At 52.1% G+C, this 19,420-nt stretch overlaps 1 protein-coding gene across 2 annotated transcripts in view; it reads left to right on the top strand.

Annotated features, from left to right (window-relative positions):
* Window positions 1–19,420, top strand: part of RCOR1 (REST corepressor 1) — a 116,509-nt gene that overhangs the window by 81,809 nt on the left and 15,280 nt on the right. For both annotated transcript variants that reach the window (XR_011471125.1, XM_070411577.1), the window contains exons 4-8: window positions 8,472–8,524; window positions 9,908–10,069; window positions 11,149–11,267; window positions 13,743–13,821; window positions 18,675–18,869. Coding sequence is in view for 1 of the 2 variants with exons in the window: in XM_070411577.1 (XP_070267678.1) it covers window positions 8,472–8,524; window positions 9,908–10,069; window positions 11,149–11,267; window positions 13,743–13,821; window positions 18,675–18,869 (608 nt within the window). In the remaining variant the exon portion in view is untranslated. The remainder of the gene's footprint in view (window positions 1–8,471; window positions 8,525–9,907; window positions 10,070–11,148; window positions 11,268–13,742; window positions 13,822–18,674; window positions 18,870–19,420) is intronic.

The raw sequence follows: 19,420 nt of genomic DNA, 5'->3' as shown, positions 1-19,420 counted from the left end.
GGCCCCGCCCACCCATTCAGGGCTCCTCGATGGGTTGCCCCAAAGAGGTAGGCTGGAGCCAGGGAGGCCTGTGGACCCCCGGGCTGGGCCGTGGCGGAGGCCTGCGGACCTCCATGCTCCTGTGGACCCCCCAGGCCGGCGCAGGGGGGCGGGGACGTGAGCCTCACGTCCGGGGGCCTGTTGCCGGGGTCGGGGATGCGAGCTCATGTCTCTGGGCCGGCACAGGGGGTAGGGACGCTAGCCTCATGTCTCTGGGCCGACGCAGGGGCCATTGTCCTGACCAATTTGCATATTATCCTATTATTAGATAGATGGCTATCAAAGAGCTTGAAACTTGTAATTAAAATGCTGTTTTTTAGCCTGTGAAAATTATTTGTATTATTTATTCTCTTTTAGCCAAAATGTGCAAAACTTACTAGCAAAACAGCTAAATGTACACACGGTGACGGAAGCCCTCATTATAATCAAGGGTTACTTTGCCCTTTAACCATATCAACGAGTCTTATCTTCATCCTTTTAAACTTACAATGTTGTTATCCCGATTCATCCTCTCTTCTCGTGCACGTTTGTTGCGTTTTGACCATGACGCTGTCACTGCTGGAACATTTCCTTGACCTGTGTCTTGATAGCCATCCTGAGCGGAGGTGTCAGCTCTAAGCTGAGTGCCAGGTTGTTTTCCAAAGTGGCCGGACTGGTTTATGCTCCGCCCAATGAGATGCGGGTGACGGACCCGTGGTCTCTTCAGTATTGAGACTCTAGACTGCTGCTTGTTAGATGAGCCAGTGCATATAACATCGTTTCTCATGCCAGGGAAGTTTGCTGCTTTTGTTAGGTATGATAATGGCATGTGGTTTTGTGAAAAAATAGGTTGGCCTTTTAAAATATGTATATATTTTTTATTGATTTCAGAGAGGAAGGGAGAGGGAGAGAGAGAAACATCAATGATGAGAGAGAATCATTGACCGGCTGCCTCCTGCACACCCCACACTAGGGATGGAGCCCTCAACCCGGGCATATGCCCTTGACCGAAATTGAACCCAGGACTCCAGTCTGCAGGCTGATGCTCTATCTACTGAGCCCAACCAGCTGGGGCTCTTGGCCTTTTTTAAAGGATGCATATTGATGAAGTACCTGGACTTACTTTAAAATTCTTCAGCATAGTCCTAGCCAGTTTGGCTCGGTGGGCTGGATCCTCAGTAGGGGCGTGCAGGAGGCAGCCGATCGATGATTCTTTCTCATCATTGATGTTTCTCTCACTCTCTCCCCCTCTCCCTTCCTCTCTGAAATCAATAAAAGTATATTTAAAAATAAAAATATTTAAAAAGTTCTTCAGCATATAAAGCACACTTTGGAGCAGTTGGCCAGATTGGGGCACAGACACAGATTGCTGTTTCAGTGTTAAATGTCCTGTTCTGTGGTTAAGAGGATACATGTACCTACTGTTGGAAAACAGATGCCGAGCATTTAATACCAGTAACTGTATGCTGAGTATTTAAGACGAGTACAGGGCCATAACATATGAGTCTCTCAAACGGTTCAGAAAAGAAATTGCATATACACATGAGCTTGTTTTTATTATTAAATAGCCTAGAATTCCTTCCCTTCAACATGTGGGTACAACACTGCTAACGTGTTGCTTTCACGTCTTGTCGCTAGGCGCGTGTGCACTCTGCTTTTAAGCACATATGGATCATTTGTGTAGAATAGTTTTTCAACTTTAATTTTCCTGATTGAAATTAAACTGGATTTTGATCCCAAATACATTCCAGCATGTGGCTTGATTTGCTTAACCATGTCCCCATTCTTGACCACTGAAATACTTTCATTTTCCTACTATAAATAACACGCGTGAGCAGGAACTGACAGTGTCCGTCCAGTAGAAACAAAAGTCCTTCCTTGATTCTGCAGGTCAGGTTTCCCAGGTAAGTGCATCCATAGCTCTTCCTCTGCATGTGTGGCAGTTGGAATTAATTGTTTGTGTAATTCATCAGCCAGGCGCTGAGCTCTACCAAAGCAGAGACTGTTTTCATCATGGCTGTATAAGCAGCATTGGGCACACACAGTAGGGCTGAAAGACTGGCTGAAACCGTGGAGAATGACTAGGTGTAAACACACTAGTTGCTGTAAAACCTCTTCCTCTGCAGCCTGCTTTGAAAGCTCGGGTTTCTTTACGGCTGAAGAGCCCCATCCCCCTAAGACTGAAGCATGGAAAACAGTAGGATTTACCAGGGGAAAGGTGCCCCTCCCAACAGTATGCCCCTCTGTTCTCACCATGCCACCCGCAGCTCAGCTAAAGAAACGGTCCACAGAGGGCAAGTGACTTGTGTAAAGGTTGTGGCGGGCAGAACCTTGTGCTGGTCCCAGGTGCTGGCCGTAGCCTGGCCTCCCGTGGCCGCTGGCCTCTCCCTTAGGACCCACTGGCTGTGCACGTGTGCAGGATGGACCGCGTGAGGGAAGGCCAGCGTCTGCATCGGTGGGAGAGGTGGGGTCAAAGGCAATGCCCGGTGACTCGAGATTGTACACAAGCCATGGAAGTCCTGCGTGCGGGCTTTCAAAGCCGCCTCTGACCACCTCCTTTCCCTGCTGGAGCCCTCAGCAGGAGGCGGCCTTGAAAGTGGTGCTTTTAAAAAGAGCCTCTTTCGTCACCGACAGGACATTTTTTTGCTGAGATTCACAAATTCACAAGCCCCAAGCCACATTCTTCTTGTGCTTATGGTTTTGCTGTTGTCATAGTCTTTTCAGCACCAAAACCTTAAAACATGTTGTGCTTGTTGAGAAGATGTTTATCACATGGAAATGGGGAATGTTATCAAACCCATGCTCTTTACACATTACTGTTTGCTCTACCTCATTGATTCTCAACACTGCCCGTCATCATCCCTGCGAGCATTAGAAAAACAGACCCAACCACCTACAGTGCCCTGGGCTCTCTCCTGGAGCTAGGTGTTTTCTGAAAATTCACCAAGCTGTGTCCTGCCATGTGCGCCTTTCGTTACTACAGCACGGCATACTTCATAAAACGGCACACGCGCAAGGTGCATGGATACATCATGTACGTGCACACACCAAACACATAGGTGTGTGCACATGTACGTAACACGTGTGTACCACAATACATGTGTGCATGTGCACATGTATACACATATACAGCTATGCACACGAATATACACAGCAGGGTGGAGCCCAAGAGTGGGATTGGAAGAAGTGGATGAGGTGGCTCAGAGGTCGGGCTGGGAACTGGAGTTGGAGCAGAGTTCCAGCAGCACGCCAGCCTCGGTGGGTTTCCCTTGCTAAACGAATGCTGGGTTCTAAACTGCACCCTCTCCTGTAGCTGACGCTCACGAATACATAGGAAGGAGTCATTCTGCAACACTTGCACTTGTATGTTTCTGCTCCCGCTGCCTCGGAGGGACCGGGCAGGAGACCTGGCCTCACTCTGGTGTTAGGGAGAGCCGTGCTGCCTCCTGCTGCTTCCCGACGGCGCTGAGGATGGACCAGGGTCAGGCTCTTCCCCAGGAGGCGCTCAGCTGTGCGGCTGAGGCCCCTCACCCCCCTCATGTAGGGGAATGTTGCCTTTAGTAAAGGGAGATGCAGACCTTGTTTGAGCATGGTTCCGTTCTTAGCTCATATTGTACAAAGCAAAACATATGAGAACAAACAAAATTATTTTGAGTCTGCAGTTGCCTGCGAGGGTCTGAGTCATGAGTAAGTTGATTTAATGTGAGAGACGCAAGGAGAGAGTGTGTCACTCGCTGACTACTCTTTCACGTTAAAACTCAAGAGATTACTCATACAGTGTTAGCCATGGGAGACACTTTTAAGGTCATAACTACTCCGCTCTCATACGGATAAGGAACTGGTGCAGAGGCGGGGTGAACTTACAGTCATGCGCGCAGATCCTGGATGGAGGGCGGCCGGGGGTGCAGAGCGGCAGCAGGTGCTGAGCTGCCTGCGGATGTGGGAGGCTTGGCAGGGCGCTCACAGTTCTCATTTCCACCTGATCCAGGTGTTTACGGGACTGGGCTGGGTTGTGTCGTATTTACTGGGTTCAGGAGGGTGGGGGTGCTTTTTCTATAAAGTGGGATTTTAGCAAAGCTACATTAAGAAACAGCATTTTAACAGAGAAAGTGTATTTCATTGCTGACTAGGGAGCACAGGCTCATTGTATTAGACTCTGGCAGAGTCTTGTCTTGTGTCTTGTGCTCTCTTGTTCCCCTGAATGGGGTGGGGGAGTGTCTCATTGAAATGTTAACTGTAGTGATAGTTATGCCCACCAGGTGGCATCATTGCTTTCCTTACATGATTTAAGAAGCGCCTTTGGATTCTGAGTTACAGTGATTGCTCCATTTTGTGTTTTAATAATAAAAGGAGATGCCCTGATATTTATTATATTCTTGAAGAGAGACATTGGTGCCATGCCTCCTTTTCTGTACCTAATGCTACTGCCAATGTTATAACGATAAACCATTTAAAAAGCTGCATTACAGCTCTAGCTTGTCCTCACCCACCTCATGGTGTCCGCTCCTGCTCTGCATGGGATATACGCAGGCACAAGGCGTTCTGACTCTGGGTTCCAGGGCCGGGCCGGGTGAGCTCGGTGGCTGGCAGTTTTGTCTGCACTCTTCCTTACATTTGCAGTTGAATGAGACTCTTACTAATGGTACTAAGGGCATGTAGCCCTGGATTAAACACGAATATAGAAGCAAATGAGGCCTCGCACAAGGCAGCCAGGTGCCTGTGACCTCCCATTCTCACCACTTCCTTCACCAGCCAGAGCGCTATTTCCTTAACCCCGTTCACGCGGGATACACAGGGCAACTGGCCTGATCTGTTCTCTGCGCCGTGGAGGCGGTTCCTCCAGAGAGAGGGAGGCATGGACAGAGGTTCAGCGCTCAGGTCCCGAGTCAGACCCTGAGTTTCCAAATCCCCTGCCTTCTCTGGGCCTTTGGGAATGAGGTGGTAGCTGAAGTACTGGAGAGAATCAGAAAGAGAACCCTGTGCCGAGCTTAGCACAATGGCTGGCAGTGAATGACCGATGTCAGCTGCTGTCATCACTCGGTGTAACTGCCGTCCCGATTATCATCGTCATGATCATTATTTCCTGATCACTCTGCATGCCCTTGCCGTCTGCGTCTGTGCTGTTATTTTGGAATCTGTATTCTCTTCCGTCGCTGTGTGTTGTTTCAAGCTACCGAAGGAAGTCAGTTAGTTTATCTTCTGTAGTCTGTCCTGCTACTCAGTAGAGCGTTCTGTACATAGTAAGGGTAGCTCAATATATGCTTGATGAGGCGTTTGTGAATTTCCTTTTTTTAAAATGTTATTTTTCAGTTACAGTTTACATTCACTATTGTTTTACATTAGTTTCAGGTGTACAGCATAATGGTCAGACAATCATACTTGACAAAGTGTCTCCTGATGTTTCCAGCCTGGCACCATACGTAGTTATTACAATACTAGAGGCCCGGTGCACGAGATTTGTGCACTGGGCGGTGGGTGGGTGGGTGGGTGGGTGGGTGGGTGTGTGTGTGTGTCCTCCTGGCCTGCGCCCTCTTGCAGTCAGGGGCTCTCACAGTCCAGGACACCTCGCTCCTTACCACCCGCCTGCAGCGGAGGTGGGAGAAGCTCCCACCACCGCCTCTGCACTCACTAGCCATGAGCCCGGTTTCTGGCTGAGCAGCGCTCCCCCCCCCCCCCCCCCTCCGCATCCCTCCCCCGCCACTGTGGGAGCACACTGACCACCAGGGGGCAGCTTCTGCTTTGAGCATCTGTCCCCTGGTGGTCAGTGCGTGTCATAGCGACTGGTCATTCTGCTGATGGGTCAACTTGCATATTAGCCTTTTATTATATAGGAGGATTACTGGCTGTATTGTAAATTTTCTTGATGAATCACACACACATGCACACTCTACCTTTAAGTGATGTTACCCCCAAAACAAAACTCAGTCACTGTGCTTTCCATTACATTAAGTACTTGTCAAAGCAAAGGATATGCACAGTCTGTGTAATTCCTTAAATGATCAGAGTGATGTATGTCTTATGCATCATCATTTAAGATTGGATCATTTTCCTCGGTGGTTTCCATGGGAATTTTCAAGTTTTAAAAATACTGCATTATGCAATGGCAGGCTGCTTCTGAAGCAGAGAGCACTTAGCTCTGAGCAGTTCTGCTTCTGACAGACAAAGCTGGGGGTCAGCTAAGTCGCACAAGGCAAGTCTGCTGCTTCCTGCTCCCTGGGGCTCCCAGTACTGACCCCTGCGCCCTGGGGAGGGCAGGGCAGGGCGCTGGGTGCAAAGGGCCTGGCCCCAGGACATGTTCTGGCGGCTCCTTAGCCTCATGGACTTCGCCCTGATCACACCTTCGTTGATGACCCCCTGCCTCAGGGGCTCACTCCCTTCCTGTTTCATCTCTTATCCGTTGCATCTGGTCATCCTTTGTGAGTGGATTTTATTTTCTTAGGCTGAAAAATCGAGGGAGGCTTTGAAAATTCACACTTCATTTTCATTATGTCCTCCCAGCAGCTACTGGCACGGCAGGGAGGTGGGGAGTCAGGGTGCCAGAAACGGTGGTGGTCGCCATGGGCCTGATGAGTAAAGGAGGAGCTGAGGACAGGGCGTCTAGGAAGGCAAGGCCGGTCCGCAGCACTGCTTGTACAGACGCTCTTCATTCTGAATACGCTGGGGAGGCCGGGGAGCTGCTAAGGGACGCGGCCTCCACCTGACTCGCAGTCAGCCAGAGCCGGCCTCGTCTGTCAGCCAGAGCCGGCTCCACCTGCGCCTTCCTCCCCAGGGCTAACCCGGCTGCTGCCCTGCTGGGAAAGGACCCGCCCCCCCCCCCCCCCCCCCCCCCCCTGCACGCCACAGCTCCCAGCACCCCTCAGCAGCTGTTTGCTAATCTTTGTTGGATGCTGGGGACAATGAAGAGAATGCACCAAGTGTGTTTTGCCAGAGGGTGTCAGAATTCTTTCACAAGGTAACTTCCACTGACTGTGACTGCGCCTGAGGCGTTGGGGTGGTAGGTTCTCTCTCCTTCCCTTAGAGGCGAGGCCCCGGGGAACCTGCAGGCCTGGGGCTTTACAGGCCACCTTGCTGGGGTGCCCAGCAGGCCCAGCAGGCCTCAGGGGCGGGGACTGGAACTGCGCTCTGGGACTGTGCTGGGCCCAGGGAGGTAGCGGTGTGGCAGTTGTGCTCGCAGAGCTGCATGTAGGCAGAAATGTGCCGTCCCTGCTGTGTGCTCACCAAGGCTGCCCTGAGGTCATTTTGTTCAGCGTCGCCAACTGGTGGGCATGGGCCACTGGTGGACCGTGAGGTCCGAAAGGTTGGCGGCCGCTGGTTTAGTTCACCGAGTCTCCGGTGCCCTGGAGTTTTCCTGCTGTGAGCGCAGTGACAGCGGTCTGTGCGGACTTGGCTGTAAAAGGAGGAAGTGGATGCTTCGTGTTGCCGTTAGCAGAGCTGCACTGTGCGTAGTTATGGTTTGAGTTAAACTGACCTTTTCCCTCTGTCAGGGGAGAAACATTTTCTCTGGCGTTAGAATGCACACTAAAAAAGAGTCTGAATTATTTTTTCAAAACTGATTTCATTTCTGCCGCAGCGGGAGCCAGGGCTGTGTCCTGACTGTGCAGTGCCAGGCCGCACGCTCACTGCAGCTGGGCGAGCGCAGCTCTTGGAGCCTGGCCCTCGGCCTCGAGTTGTCCTCTCGGGAAACCAACTGACCTTCTAGGACGGGGGTCAGGGGCCGTGGGGACCGAGTGAGCTTCCGGGACAGAAGTCAGGGGCCGAGGGGACCGAGTGAGCCTTGGGACGGGCCAGGGGCCGAGGGGACCGAGTGAGCCTTGGGACGGGCCAGGGGCCGAGGGGACCGAGTGAGCCTCCGGACGGGCCAGGGGCTGTGGGAACCGAGTGAGCCTCGGGACGGGCCAGGGGCCATGGGGACGTCACTGTTGCATACAGCTCTGCCTGGTGGTGTTTTGAGCTTGTGTTATTTTTGTAATTTACGTAGAGAAGTCACACATGGATGATATAAGGAAGTGCTATAGACGACTAGTGCCTTATTTTTCTGGAGAAAAGACTAGAAAATATAAGGTGGAAGCAGGTTCATCTTGGGGTCAATTTTCTTAGTGCCTGAAAGCAAATACCAGACACTGGTTCACATCACTCATCTCTTAGGTTTTTTAAAATATAGCGATAGGTTGCTTGTTCTGTAGCCTTGGCTCCTAAAAACAAACCCCAATTTAATGTTTTTTTATTTATAAACAATTATTTTTCAGGTACTAAAGAAATACTTGTTTATGGAAAATAAGTAGAACCAAGTTTAGAAAAGAGAGTCATAATTTTGCCATCCAGAGATAAGGGCTTTCATATTGAGTATATTTCAGCGAGTCCTGCGGGGCTTCTGCCTGTAGGCCCCGCGCGGGCCTGTCCTGGGCGTGCAGGCCGAAGCCCGCGGCCCTGTTCACGCCTATCTTGTTTTTCAGTGGACGAGTACATCGCCATCGCCAAGGAGAAGCACGGCTACAACATGGAGCAGGTAACGACGTGTTTCTTTTGTTGTTAGAAACGGGCTTTAGAGCAAGCCAGTAGGTGTGGTGTGGGTGGAGCGGCCGTGTCCCCCCAGCAGCGTTTGGGTGGTCACAGCGGCGTCATGCGGGCTCTGGCCCCTCGCACCGCCCGGGAGCCGGTGTGCGAGGAGCCCCGAGGTGGGTGGTGGTGGACGGCCCGTCCTCGGGGCCGCAGGGCAGTGGAGGCCGTGGTGCGGGACGCTGGGCATGTGCTTTCTTTCGTGACCATGTGAGCTGTCATTTTGTGGCTGCTGGTGGTGTTTCCTGACTCAGGCTGCCACGCTTAAGCCTATCGTATTTTAATATTAATTGTTTTGAGTCACTTTCAGGTGTAAAATTTGGCTAAGGCTTTCATTTAAAAATTGTTCAAAGGCTGTTTTAAAAGTTTCTAATCACTGCTTTAAAAGTGAGCACGCTAAGCTGGGTTAGTTTTTTCCTGGCATCAATCTAGATTTTATAGCCTGTAAGGCGCTAGCATTTTCCACTTACCCAGTGACTCCAATTAGAACGGCACTCTTGTTTACAGCCTTGGCCTTATTTGTAATTATTCTATCCTGGTAGAACTGTTAAAAAGGCAACAGTTACAGAATCTTTCAAAGCAAGAAATGTGTGCTTCTCCTGTTCTAACCCTGCTCATGAACTGCATGAGGTGCCCAGAAAGCTCATCCATTTTTTATTCTGTTTAGAGAGTGTAAACATGATTGGGTGATCGATTGCAAAATATCCTTGTATGGTTTTCAAGGATTCTGATCTTCAAAAGCGTGATTGTCTTCGCTTCAGAGTTGTGATGCAGGACACTCCTCAGGGAAGTCCCGAGCTCCCTCTCCTGTTTCTCGTTTATTCCTATTTGCCGGGGTTATTTTTCCCCCAGTCCTTACCTGAGGATATGTTTTTGTTGATTTTAGAGAGCGAGGAAGGGAAAGAGAGAGGGAGAGAGAAGAACATTGATGGGTGCCTCCCGTATGTACTCCAACCCGCAACTTGGGTCCGTGTCCTAGGAATCGAACCTGTAACCTTTTGGTGCCGGGACGGCGCGGCAGCCGACTGAGCCCCCAGCGGGCTGTGCTGCGCTTTGGGCAGAGGAGGAGCAGCCTCGCCTTCCAGGTGCAGGGCCCGAGGTGTGACCCTGCCGCACAGGTGCCAGAGCCACCTCCTGGCTCTGTGGCGAGGCAGGGCCTCCGAGTCCAAGCTGAGCAGCGCGGGCGGTGGGGTGAGGGTTAGTGACAGCAGGAGCGGCTCCAGCGGCCGCTCATTGTCTGGGAGGGAAGGTGTGCGCTCTTGCCAGCCTCGTCTCCGTTTCAACGTGACGGTCACATCTTTGGTCTAGAACCTCACTGATGCTATTTTCCTAGGCTCTTGGGATGCTCTTTTGGCACAAGCATAACATTGAGAAATCCTTGGCTGATTTGCCCAACTTTACCCCCTTCCCAGACGAGTGGACTGTGGAAGACAAAGTCTTGTTTGAGCAAGCCTTTAGTTTCCACGGGAAAACTTTCCATAGAATCCAACAGATGGTAAGTAGATGAGACCCGAGGGCCCCACCCCCCACCCCCCAAGAGCACCCAGGGGCAGGGGTATCTAGCACTGAGGCAGGAGGCCTCATTCCAGGAAAGCTCCCTTTAGGCTCACTGCTTTGCTGGAGGGGGTGGGTGAGGGGGGCGGGGGGGCCGAGGCTGCAGATTACTGTAGGGAGCACTTCCTGGCACTTCCCAGCCTGAGGGCCGTGACACCCCCCTTGTTAGAGCCAGGAAGGTTAGGGAAGGCTAGGGAAGGTTAGGGAAATCTAGGGAAGGTTAGGGAAAGTTAGGGAAGGTTAGGGAAGGTTAGGGAAGGCTAGGGAAGGTTAGGGAAATCTAGGGAAGGTTAGGGAAGGTTAGGGAAGGCTAGGGAAGGTTAGGGAAAGTTAGGGAAGGTTAGGGAAGTCTAGGGAAGGTTAGGGAAATCTAGGGAAGGTTAGGGAAGGTTAGGGAAGTCTAGGGAAGGTTAGGGAAAGTTAGGGAAGGTTAGGGAAGTCTAGGGAAGGTTAGGGAAATCTAGGGAAGGTTAGGGAAGGCTAGGGAAGTCTAGGGAAGGTTAGGGAAGGCTAGGGAAGGTTAGGGAAGTCTAGGGAAGGTTAGGGAAGGCTAGGGAAGGTTAGGGAAATCTAGGGAAGGTTAGGGAAGGCTAGGGAAGTCTAGGGAAGGTTAGGGAAGGCTAGGGAAGGCTCTTGCAGTTACTGAGGAGATGGCGCCATGGGGGCCTGCCTCCCAGGGAAGGGCTGCTTATCTCTCACACTAGAGTGCTGCTGGGTGGGCTCCTACCACGTTGCATTAGGGCTCAAATGAGCTTTTTTAAAGTTCCCCAAAAGTTATGTTAGACTATGTTAGAAACTTCAGGTGTGTGGAAACGGATTCATCTTAAACTGCTGTTTCGCTTACAGTCACACTTAGTCATTTGAAAATGTATGAAGAACCTTTCATGATTCTCCTTGTTGTGGAGGGGCTGTGACTTATGACATTTCTGAGGACGTGAGCGTGACCCTATACGTGGGTCTAAGCACGTTTGATTCTGAAAGGTTAGTTTTAAATCTAAGTCACCTCTTTCTTACATTTAGCTTCCTGACAAGTCGATAGCGAGTCTGGTGAAATTTTACTACTCGTGGAAGAAAACGAGGACTAAGACCAGCGTGATGGATCGCCACGCTCGCAAGCAGAAGCGAGAGCGGGAGGAAAGGTCAGTGGCGCCTGGGGTGCTGTCTCCCCCGGGAGACCTTCGGAGTCACTAGAACGCTGTGAGCGGGTGGACACATCAGCGAGTCGTGGCTGCGTTCCCCCAGGGCCTTCCTGCTGGACCAGACTCATAACATGCTTCCCTCGCTGCTGATGCTGTGCTCACGCACCGTGGCATTTCCTGCAGCACTTTTCTCGCCACTCTCTTGCCAGGAAGCTCCCCCACACATTCTTTCATGCCCCTTAAGGGCGGCTTTTTAAAAAGACAATTGATTTTAGAAAGAGAGGGGGTGGGGAATACCAATTTGTTGTTGCACTTATTTATACATTCATTGGTGGACTCTTGTGTGCGCCCTGGCCAGGGATCGAACCCACAATCTTGGTGTATCAGGACGACGACGCTCCAACCACCTGAGCCACTGGGCCTGCGCCAGGGCGTCTTCTTTAATAGCAGGGATCTGTTCTTTCCTGGGCGTAGTTTTTAAATCAGCTTTTTTTGTTAATCCTCACCGGAGGATATTTTTCCATTGATTTTTAAAGAGAGTGGAAGGGAGAGGGGCTGAGAGAAACATAGATGTTGGTTGCCTCCTGCAGGCGCCCTGACCAGGGCCCAGGCCTGGGAGGAGCCTGCAATCAAGGTACGTGCCCTTGACCAGAATCGAACCCGGGACCCTTCAGCCCACACTCTCTCCCCGGAGCCACACCGGCCAGGGCTCTGGGTGGAGCTTTACCTGACGTGCGTGCACAGATGCATTTGGCATGTGCTTGTGCTCGGTGTGTTAGATGCCAGTGCTTCTTCCCTCTTGTCTGTTTTGCACGCGTGAGTGAGAGAGAAGCATTTCATGGTTTCTTAGTGAACGCGAGTTTCACAGCAAGTTTAGTGAAAGGATGCGTCTTGTCCTCAGGTCCTCGGCCCCTGTAGGCACAGCGCAGGGGGGTGGCCATGCGGGCGTAGGCGCCACGCTCGGCTGGAAGGCCCTGCTCGCCCTCCCCAGCCCCGGCCCCTCAGCTGCAAAGGAAGGCGCTTCAGGGCCAGGCGCCAGCACACAGCACAGTGGTCTTTGGGTGAGGCTGGTGGTAATATAGGCGGCTTTTTAAAATTACATTTTCCACATTTTGTGTAATATATTATTTTTGTAAACTAGTGATCATTTGGCCCCATCTCAGAAGAGTATTATGATTTCAAATGAAAGAGAACAACACGTGGGAACAAGTTGAGAGCTCGGCCCTGCCGGCCGCCGGGTGACATGCGCGACGCTGAGCGTCGCCCGCTCTCCCACTCGGAGCCTGCGCAGTGCTGACCTCAAGGCGCCTGCTGTGGCTTGGTCTTCAGCACGCACAGGGACATGTCAGTGTCTGCTCAGCACTCCTCATGACAGAGAAAGGTGGCCAACTCCTCACCCAGTGTCTTCAGTGTGGCAGCAACTTTGCACGGACATCGTTATTCCGTGATATGCCAGGTCTCGTGCACTGAGTGTAAGTTAGGTTTATTACTGCAGACGGATGCAGTCTACCCACGGAAAGCGGCATTAAATACCAAAACAGGCTGGGACCTGTGCTGAGTATGAAATGACGCCCAGGCGGTATGTTGCTCCCACCTCCGGCGGGCACGTCACCCCCCAGGATGCAGGCAGGAGGCGCCCGCCGGGGCAGGGCCGGCCGGTCTCTGATGGGACCTGCTGTGGTGCCAGGGCAGGGACGGGGGCAGAGCACCCTCAGCCCAGGCTCTTTCTTTCCTTCACACTCTTTCCTCAGCCAGAACCTGTACCACCTTGGGCCGTGGAGGGTGGGGATAGAGGGGGGGAGTGGGGTAAAGGGGGCGTGGTCTCTGGATGCAAGTGGGATGTGGCTGTTGGAAACCCGAGCCCTCTGGCCGCACCATCTTGGCATCAGTGGGCCAGCGGCAGGCTGCTGGGCCTTGTTTTCTCATTTCCTAGTGACCTTCCCAGCGAGCTCTTGTCCTTTTTACATAGAGGCTCAGGGAAGGCGTAGCCAGAGCACTTGCAGCAGCGCAGCAGCCAGGGCCTTGGTGGGATGGACTGACTTTAAGTCCCAGTTGCTCTCGCCCGTAGCCCGCCCTGTGTCCGCCCGGAGCCACGGAGGCAGGCAGGTTCCCTGCGCAGAGGCACTGCATTCGTGAACATTTCTCAGTTGTGTCTAATGGTCATGTCCCAGTTCTCCACCAGATAATTATGGGGAAAGAAAGTCGATGTCTTAAATTTCATATTTTCAGTTGAGAGAAAATACTTTATATAAAGCAACAGGGTTGTAGGCCAGTTTGGGAGTTAGAAACCCATTTTAATAGTTGATTTTAATCATTTAGACTAAAGGAACTGTGGGATTGGTATTTTATTTGAATTGTAAAAATGTTTTTATCTCAGAGTCTGAAAACATACTAATTTGATATCATATCAATGTATTTGTATATTCAGTACATTAATACCGAATAACCTTCCAGTCACTTTTTCTTGTCTTTCAGTGAGGATGAACTGGAGGAAGCAAATGGAAACAACCCCACTGACCTTGAGATTGATCAGAATAAGGAGAGCAAAAAGGAGGTATTTTTTCCCATTAGGCAAATAGATGTTATTGCTAGTTCATAAGCAGACATTCCTTCCTCTCTCGTATTCTACTGAAGGCATTCACTGCTCTGTGGCGCAGGGCGCCATGATATGCATTTTGAGCAATAATAACCGGGCCTTAGAGAACTTAGCCTTGCGCTCGCCAGGAACCATGAGTCAAGGAAGTCTTGACGGAAAGATTGCAGTGACGAGTGACAGTGTGTCTAGCGGAGTCCTCGCTGCCACCTTTCCTCAGAGAGGGGTGCTCCCGAGGCCAGGGGAGGGCGCCCCCACGCTGTCACACCCGGGCTCCGCACACTCCTCTCCTTCCTCAGAAACAACAGCGCAGGTCACGAGGTGAGCCTCCCATGGTGAAGTGTAATCGCTCACATCCTGAAAGGCATGTGCCGGAGGTTTTTAGTGCTTGGGTTCAGGGGCCTGCCTCACAGAACCCCACAGTGTGGGCGACTTTTGTAACCTGTCCGCTGAGAACAGGGGGGTGTTGGGAAGTTAGCCTTTTGAAATGGGGGTCGCAGTCTGGCATTGTTTTGTCCATTCATCACATTGACTAAAGCACTGTGGGCCCTCCGAGGAAAGCCCGGCTCCGCGGCTCTGGGGGAACCCCACGATCAGCACTGCCTGCAGCAGGCCGGCCACGGGGTCCTCGGGCTGCGGTGCTGGCCCCACTGTGGGCAGGACCTTCACTGGCGGTCACAGGGGTTGTTCTGAAGGCAGAGCCTGCAGTTTCGTAAATTCGAGGGTTCTCTGTCTCACAGGCTCTGAGGTCTGAGAGCGCTGCTTCAGGCAGGAAAGTAGAAGGGTCTAGACAGGCCTAACCTTGACATGACACCAGTACCATGTGCTTCTTATGGACAAAGTACGAAATACAGCTAACCAAAAGGAGAAAATGAAACCACGCACACCATAGTCACCGTTCACACGTTCCTCTGTAAGGAGTGCGTGGGCGCTGGGTAGCTCAGTTGGTTAGAGCGTTTCCCTATCCACCAAGGTTGCAGATTTGATCCCTGCTTGGAACACATACAGAAATCAACCAATGTTATCGCTTCTCGGCCTTTTGGCTAAGATCAAGTGCAGAAATCAACCAATGCATGTATAAATAAGTGGAACAATGAATGGATCTCCCCCTCCCCCTCCCTCCCTCCCTCCCTCCTTTCTTCCCTCTCCCTTTCTCTCACTCTCTCAAATAAAATTTTAAAAAATGTTTTTAAGTAGCCCTAGCCAGTTTGGCTCAGTGGATAGAGCATCGGCCTGCGGACTGAAGTGTCCTGGGTTCGAGTCCAGTCAAGGGCACAAGCCCAGGTTGCGGGCCTGGTCCCAGTAGGGGGCGTGTAGGAGGCAGCTGATCAATGATTCTCTCTCATCATTGTTGTTTCTCTCTCTCCCTCTCCCTTCCTCTCTGAAATCAATACAAATATTTTTTTAATGTTTTTAAGTATATGTCTATATACTTAATTCTGTGTAAATATTTATTTTAAAATATATAAATGGGATCTTTATCTATCTATATATAAATTTTATAACCTTTCAAATTTACTCTGTTTATTTCAAATACATTTGTATACACAACTGTGCTGGGGCTGACCGGCAGGCCCTGAGCGACAGATGAATGATGACTCTAGCACACGTTTCTGTGAAAGAGAGGCTAAGGCACTACTTGGCTATTGCCGCCAAGTAGCCCTGTTCTCCTGCCGCCTTTGGCTTTTATTGTCTCAACAGCTTGAACTAAAATTAACCTCTAGATACAATCAGCAGGGCAGGCATCCTTGAGAAAGCTCATGCTTCTACAAGGCCGGGTCTTAAAAGACTAAACAGAGATTCTAGCAAAACACCCCCGGGGATCGGAGAAGTCAGGGCAGGGGCTGCCGCCTTCGGCCAGGTCCCCCCAGAGGCCCCGGCCTTTCGGAGACTCCTCCTCACAGACATCCAGCCAGTCCCGTGCTTCCCCTCCCAACTGTGTGTTAGTCCATCATACAGCGCGTTCATATTGAGGAGATTAATCCTCGTGGGTTTTTACAGTTCTGCCCCTGCTTTTTGCTGTCATAAACAATGCTGATTTCATAACTAAGTATTAGTGTACTTAATTTTTCCCTTTACAGTTAATTTCTGGATGTTGACAGTTGGGTCAAAGTGTTCTAGATATGTTTTTAAGGCTTCTTTGGTGTGGTTATATCACCAAATGGGGAACTAGTCATTCTTTCCCAATGGCACTCTGCCAGCAATTTATATGAGTCCAAATAACAAGATTGCTTTAAGGCAGGGGCCCTCAAACTACGGCCCGCGGCCACATGCAAATACAAATACTGTATTTGTTCCCGTTTTGTTTTTTTTTACTTCAAAATAAGATATGTGCAGTGTGCATAGGAATTTGTTCATAGTTCTTTTTTAAACTATGGTCCGGCCCTCCAACGGTCTGAGGGACAGTGAACTGGCCCACCCTGTTTAAAAAGTTTGAGGACCCCTGCTTTAAGGGTTAGTTCCATTAAGACTGTCTGAGGAATCAAATTGGACTTGGAATGCTTAGTGAGCTTTGTTTTGTCACACTGTCTACTCGGTTCTTCAATGGGACATTTTAAATGAAGAGAAAAGGTTGATTTTATATTAATTTCTGTAATTCTTATTTATATAGCTCAGTTTCTGAGTCAAAAAGAAAAATGCTTAAATCGTAGTTTACACGCCTAAGTGTTATTAAAACAGACACGCTGCCCATCGGAGGTCTTTGCTGAACAGCGTAGTGCCGGGGCGGCATCGTGGGCCTCTGCTAGCGCTGCGGGACTCACTGCCGGGGCGGCATCCTGGGCCTCTGCTAGCGCTGCGGGACTCAGTGCCGTGCCGTGGGCCTCTGCTAGCGCTGTGGGACTCACTGCCGTGGCCGTAGGCCTCTGCTAGCGCTGCAGGACTCAGTGCCGGGGCCGTGGGCCTCTGCTAGCGCTGTGGGACTCACTGCCGGGGCGGCATCGTGGGCCTCTGCTAGCGCTGCGGGACTCACTGCCGGGGCGGCATCCTGGGCCTCTGCTAGCGCTGCGGGACTCAGTGCCGTGGCCGTGGGCCTCTGCTAGCGCTGCGGGACTCAGTGCCGTGGCCATGGGCCTCTGCTAGCGCTGCGGGACTCACTGCCGTGGCCGTGGGCCTCTGCTAGCGCTGCGGGACTCACTGCCGTGGCCGTGGGCCTCTGCTAGCGCTGCGGGACTCACTGCCGTGGCCGCATTGTGGGCCTCTGCTAGCGCTGCGGGACTCACTGCCGTGGCCGTGGGCCTCTGCTAGCGCTGCGGGACTCACTGCCGTGGCCGCATTGTGGGCCTCTGCTAGCGCTGTGGGACTCACTGCCGCATCGTGGGCCTCTGCTAGCGCTGCGGGACTCACTGCCGTGCCGTGGGCCTCTGCTAGCGCTGCGGGACTCACTGCCGGGGCCGCATCATGGGCCTCTGCTAGCGCTGCGGGACTCAGTGCCGGGGCCGCATCATGGGCCTCTGCTAGCGCTGCGGGACTCACTGCTGGGGCGGCATCGTGGGCCTCTGCTAGCGCTGCGGGACTCACTGCCGGGGCCGCATCATGGGCCTCTGCTAGCGCTGCGGGACTCACTGCTGGGGCGGCATCGTGGGCCTCTGCTAGCGCTGCGGGACTCACTGCTGGGGCGGCATCGTGGGCCTCTGCTAGCGCTGCGGGACTCACTGCTGGGGCGGCACCGTGGGCCTCTGCTAGCGCTGCGGGACTCACTGCTGGGGCGGCATCGTGGGCCTCTGCTAGCGCTGCGGGACTCACTGCTGGGGCGGCATCGTGGGCCTCTGCTAGGGCTGCGGGACTCACTGCCGTGGCCGTGGGCCTCTGCTAGCGCTGCGGGACTCACTGCCGTGGCCGTGGGCCTCTGCTAGCGCTGCGGGACTCACTGCTGGGGCGGCATCGTGGGCCTCTGCTAGGGCTGCGGGACTCACTGCCGTGGCCGTGGGCCTCTGCTAGCGCTGCGGGACTCACTGCCGTGGCCGTGGGCCTCTGCTAGCGCTGCGGGACTCACTGCCGGGGCAGCATCATGGGCCTCTGCTAGCGCTGTGGGACTCACTGCCGCTGCCAGTCTGCATGGCCTTCAGCTTGGTCTCACAATGTGAAGATATTCTCAGTTCATCAGCAAAGACATACACTTCTTGCTCTTAAAAGGGTTAACGGAGACGTTGCCTTTCCTGGCCAAGGTTCCACTGCACTTCATTTCTGCAGGTTTTGGATTCAGAGAGAAAGCGTTTAAAAAATTAGCAGCAGCCGTGCATTTCAATGACAGCTTATATTTTTTGAAGGACATTTTTAGGGCACAGTTGCCCTAAAAGTTAATGTCATTCCCCCAAAAAATGTGTAAAAAGTCACAGTTTCATATTGAAGTTTGTATATTTTTAAACTTGTATAAAGATTTAAAGAATTTAAATGGATCTTTATACATATGCTGAACCAACCTACCTCCCTCCCTCCCTCCTTCCCTCCCTCCCTCCCTCCCTCCGGTGTACGGTGGGGCCTGTGAGGACAGGCAGCTCCTACCCTCTGTGTGCAGCGCAGTGCGCAGGTGCCTCCCGTCACTGCAGGGAGCGGAGGCCCTGCTGTCAGAGCCTCCGAGTGAGAGTCAGGGTGCAGCCGTGGGCAGGGAGCGGTCCTCTGCCAGGCATCCAGGCCGAGCCCAGCAGCCGGAGTCCCTGCCTGCCTCCCTGTTAGGACGGGCAGGTGCGGTGACGATGCAGCCTGGTGTTTGTCACGGACTGTGTGGAGCCGTGGTGAGGAAATACGTGTGTACTGTCCATTTGGCATTTTAAGTGTCTTGGTGTCACATTCATCCAAACCTGTGTATTGTGCAGGTGCCCCCTGCTGAGACAGTCCCTCAGATCAAGAAAGAAAAGCATAGCACCCAAGCCAAGAACAGAGCCAAGAGGAAACCTCCGAAGGGAATGTTCCTCTCCCAGGAAGACGTGGAGGCCGTGTCTGCGAACGCCACGGCAGCCACCACGGTGCTGCGCCAGCTGGACATGGAGCTGGTCTCCATCAAGCGCCAGGTACCCGCCCAACTGGGGAGCTGGCGAGGCCTTAGGGGGTCACTGTTCACACGCGGATGCTCTCCTCACACACACCTCCAAAGGGCACTTTCCCTAAGGAGTTGGGCGGAAGATCTTAGTACTGGCTCACTGCGTTTTCTTTTTTTGTTTTTTTTTTAATTAAATCTTTATTGTTCAGATTATTACAGTTGTTCCTCTTTTTTCCCCCCATAGCTCCCCTCCACCCGGTTCCCCTCCCACCCTCCGCCCTCACCCCCCACCACTGTCCTCATCCATAGGTGCACGATTTTTGTCCAGTCTCTTCCCGCATCCCCCACACTCCTTTTCCCCCCAAGAATAGTCAGTCCACTCCCTTTCTAGTCCCCTGATTCTATTATAATCACCAGTTCATTCTGTTCATCAGATTATTTAGTTACTTGATTTTTAGATTCACTTGTTGATAGATGTGTATTTGTTGTTCATAATTTGTATTTTCACCTTTTTCTTCTTCTTCCTCTTCTTAAAGGATACCTTTCAGCATTTCATATAATGCTGGTTTGGTGGTGATGAAC

Source organism: Myotis yumanensis, unplaced genomic scaffold (genome assembly GCF_028538775.1).
Source record: "Myotis yumanensis isolate MYYU_CA2020_CCGP unplaced genomic scaffold, mMyoYum1.0.hap1 SCAF_1, whole genome shotgun sequence".
Classification (NCBI taxonomy): Eukaryota; Metazoa; Chordata; class Mammalia; order Chiroptera; family Vespertilionidae; genus Myotis; species Myotis yumanensis.
This window is presented reverse-complemented; position numbering and strand designations above follow the sequence as displayed.